This window comes from Mirounga leonina, unplaced genomic scaffold (genome assembly GCF_011800145.1).
Source record: "Mirounga leonina isolate KUSES-001 unplaced genomic scaffold, KU_Mleo_1.0 Mir_93, whole genome shotgun sequence".
Lineage (NCBI taxonomy): Eukaryota > Metazoa > Chordata > Mammalia > Carnivora > Phocidae > Mirounga > Mirounga leonina.
Window position 1 is genome coordinate 48,528,483 of NW_023270854.1, and position 4,097 is coordinate 48,532,579.

At 37.7% G+C, this 4,097-nt stretch overlaps 1 protein-coding gene across 2 annotated transcripts in view; it reads left to right on the plus strand.

The window, feature by feature from the left end:
• The window catches only part of ABHD3 (abhydrolase domain containing 3, phospholipase), a 44,440-nt gene extending 41,555 nt beyond the window's left edge, over positions 1-2,885 (plus strand). For both annotated transcript variants that reach the window (XM_034996339.1, XM_034996340.1), the window contains one exon: positions 2,022-2,885. In XM_034996339.1, coding sequence (XP_034852230.1) covers positions 2,022-2,200 — 179 coding nt within the window. In that variant the 3' untranslated portion in view covers positions 2,201-2,885. The remainder of the gene's footprint in view (positions 1-2,021) is intronic.
• Positions 2,886-4,097: the final 1,212 nt, after the last annotated feature.

Below are 4,097 nucleotides of genomic sequence, written 5' to 3' on the forward strand. Positions count from 1 at the left end.
AAAAAAAAAAAAAAATTAGCCCCTAAGACAATTTACTCCCTGCCTCAATGAAAATGACCAGGTAACTCAGCTCCATGAAGGTAAGGGTGTGACTTAGTCACTACTTTATCCCTCATCACTATACTGTACCTGAGTGTGGTCAGTGCTTACAAATACCTGGTGGTTGGCTGGATGGAAGAATGGATGCAAGTGGGAAATAATGCGTGAAAGAGCAGCTACGTGAGCAACCAAATGGGCAAGTAAATGGAGTGAGAAAGGAGGAAAGATGATTTCCCGTCACATTAGTAGTGATTTAGTGACTGGACAGGCAAGCCACTGAGCTGAATATACTTCATGGATACCCTAAACTTATCCCCAAATTATAATGAAGAATAATAGACTTTACTTTCTCATATGCCTCCATAAGATGGAATGCTTAATAACTGATTTTTTTAAAAATCACTTACAATTCTGACTATGAAAATATGAAGTGGATATTACTATTCTTTGGTCCCTACCAAAGCAGGGAATAATCCTAGAATCTAGATGATGTAACTTCCTTTGTACTAGATGGCCACAGATTAAAATAATCAGATGTTTGATAGTAAGTGATATAAATCGGGACTCTTTCCAAGCCAACCCGGGAGGCTGAGGCCATGGCTGGTCTGTCTGATCTGGACAACCCAGCAGCCTCACCAGAGAGAGAGGGAAGGTGAGAAGGATGCCCTCCATCTGTACTCCTTGCTCAAGGCTAACAGCTCTGCTGGAATACTGGATGGATCCTACCACATCAACAGACAAAAATGGCATCTTGCCACTTCTTTTTTTCCACTGAAGACAGCACAGCAACTGCAGATCTGATTCACACTAGACCTTTTATACTGATAAACTGTTAATGACTAGAGGGCTTGTTCTCTATCAGGCAGGTGTGAGTAGGGCACAGCCAAGTTTCCCTCACCTAATGTTTTCAAGACACATTGCAGTACGAGTGGCTGAATTGTATAAGAAATGCCCTTGAGCCACCAGCGAAGGCAGGAAGCACACCGATGTTCAGAAGCATGACTGAACAATTTTCCAAGTGAGCTGAGCTGAGCTAGAGCCTCTGTCCCTGTATGTGACGGGAAACAGTGGCTTCCAAGAGCAGCTTGAGGTGACACTCAATGGTGTTTTCTCAGAGCAGAGTGAAATGCTTTTGGTCCCGCCTGGAGGGGTGGCTGTCCTTGAGGCTCCCCACTGTGTCACACTCCTGTCCCTCATTCTGGAGCCCCAAAATGCACTGTTAATTAATGTATTTCATGCACCTTACATGCACATTTCTTGGTTTAACATTTCTCATATTGGTCCACATCTGCAACAGATGCCGTCTTAAAATTAACCAGGGGCGCCTGGGTGGCTCAGTTGGTTAAGCGACTGCCTTCGGCTCGGGTCATGATCCTGAAGTCCCGGGATCGAGTCCCTGCTCAGCGGGGGGTCTGCTTCTCCCTCTGACCCTCCTCCCTCTCGTGTTCTCTGTCTCTCATTCTCTCTCTCGCAAATAAATAAAATCTTAAAAAAAATAAATTAATTAATTAAAAAAATTAAAAAAATAAAAAAATTAACCAAAGTCATACATAATGAATTTATAATTCTCACAAAGGTGATAAGATTAGTTGTTGTTGTTGTTGTTTGCCTGGTGTAATACGTAAGTGGGAATCTTATAGCATAATATAAGTATTCACCATTCCTTGAATTACCTTACTTTATTTTCTCAAAACAAGACTGGGCCTTTTTATACTTTTATGTTATGAGTAAACACTTGGATTGATTCTTCCAAAAATGGTGGTTCAGTACATAACTGAATATAAATGGTTGATATGAATTAGACTTATTCCATTAGCCATACTTATTACAAATATTTATTTATGTAATGGTGTTTCAGTTTATAATGATTGGAAATAATAAAAGCATGTACTTTTCCTAATAGAAACCGGTAATAATTATGTATTTTTCTTTCTCCTTTCCTTCTCTTACTTCCCCTGTTCCCTCATCTTTTTTCCCCCAAGCTATTCCAGTTGCAACTGCCAGGCAAAACCCTAATGTTGCTTTGGTCCTTACTTCTTATGGAGGCCATATTGGTTTTCTGGAGGGAATCTGGCCAAGGCAGTCCACTTACATGGATCGAGTCTTCAAGCAGTTTGTGCAGGCCATGGTTGAGCATGGACATGAACTCTCAAGCATGTAGCTCTTCAGGTGCATTTTGTCTGAACCACCATATAAAGGCAGCTCAGCTTAGTGCACAAATCTTAACTACTGTATATAAAGCAGATACGCCAGCAGGTGGTGAAGAGGTCCAGAATGACATGCAAAAACTACTTTTTTGGGGAAACAAAACAACTTTGTAGCAAGAAATGAAATATAGATTTAAATTGTAACTTATGTAGATTTTATTTTTACTATGCCTTACCAAGTATGACCTTAAATAAAGTAGTCAAACATGGAATTGCACTTAACCAAAACTATTGTGTAAAAAAGATTTTAATTCCTCAGGGTTTTAATTTAGGCTGGTATTTTTTTAGATTACTCATTTTAGGTGACTTAATGGTACTTTAATAACTGTTAAGAGACTTTGGTTATTTGAATGTAAGTTATAAGTTGGCACATTCCTAAGGGTATTTATACCTAATGATGATAATGTGAAAACTGAAATAAGATAAAATACAATGCGCTAAAATCTTTTATGTATTCTAACTTTAAAAGGCAAATGCGACAATGTTAGACTGAGGTCTATACATGCTCTTTTATTCTGATAATAATAAATTAAGGCTGATTTATGTTTTATAATGATTATAGTTTACATGCTTATTTTTAAAATAGTATATGTGCATACATATATATCAATATATTAAAATAAATTCTATCATTTTAAATTGTTTCTTTGTCTTTATCTATAAAAAGTAATCTCTAGAAATAATTTATGCTAACATCATGAATGCATTAGTAAAAAATATTAAAATGTTTTGTTTCACTGTTCCCAGAAAATAGGGTTCACATCATTTGTACCAATTAAACATACTTTCAGCTTCAAGAAACCTGTCTAAGAGTGACTTAGGAATTATGATATTTAATTATTTTGCATAATAAAAAATCTCCAGGCAGGTCAGGATGGGGGTAGGGGTTTCCAGTGTCATCAAAGACTCAGGCTTTTTCTGTTTCCATTCCACTTAGCAGGGTGGCTAGTTATCTCTTAGACACAGGTTGTCTGGGGCGTTTGAGTTCAGAAAAGGAAAAGGGGGAAAAGAGTGAGGCCAGACATATCTGATAGAAGACTTGCACTTATCTATCCATTGGCTGGAACTGTGTCACATGGCCACTGTGGTTGAGAAGGAGGCTGGGAAATCAAGCATGTCAACTTTTCCAGGTGTTGTGTGGGCAAGCAAGGGAAAGGGGATTGGCAATGATTGTTGGGCTAGCCAGCCCAGAGTGGTAGCTTCCATACCATTCAACCTCTTACCCCCCCTTTTTTTTTTTTTACTATTTCCACCTGTTTATAAAATATGTATATTTTTACCCAGGTATCACATTAAGAGAACCATGTACAAAAAAGCATATTAATACAAAATTGTTTACCAAAAATGCCACTTTTTGGAGAGTTCCTAATAATGTACTTGTAGACTTCCTTATAACTGTGTCTAGGATGATAGCACCGATAACATCAGAGCTTTCTTTGTGCAGCATATATTCTAATTCAATAGTAATAATTACTTTCAGTCTGTATGGTTCATGTGGGGCTGATCCTGCCTTTCAGAGTTATCTTCTAAATTTTAAACAAATTGCATCAAGAAAACTGTCTACCCATTGGTCAGTGCTAGAATGGGGGAGGTAGCGCTTACCTCCCTCTACATACAAAAATTCATTCCAGCTAGGTTAAAGAAAGAAACATTTTTTTACTCCATAAAAGCACTAGATGAAAACATGGGAGGTAATTTGTATAATTTTAGAATGGAGAGGTGCATCTGAAGCAAAATATAAAAATGAGAACCCACATAGAAAGAAGTGACAGATGTGATTACATAAACATGGAAACTTCAGTTCTACAAAACCAGCATGAACAAAATTAGAATAAAAATGACAGAGAAAAC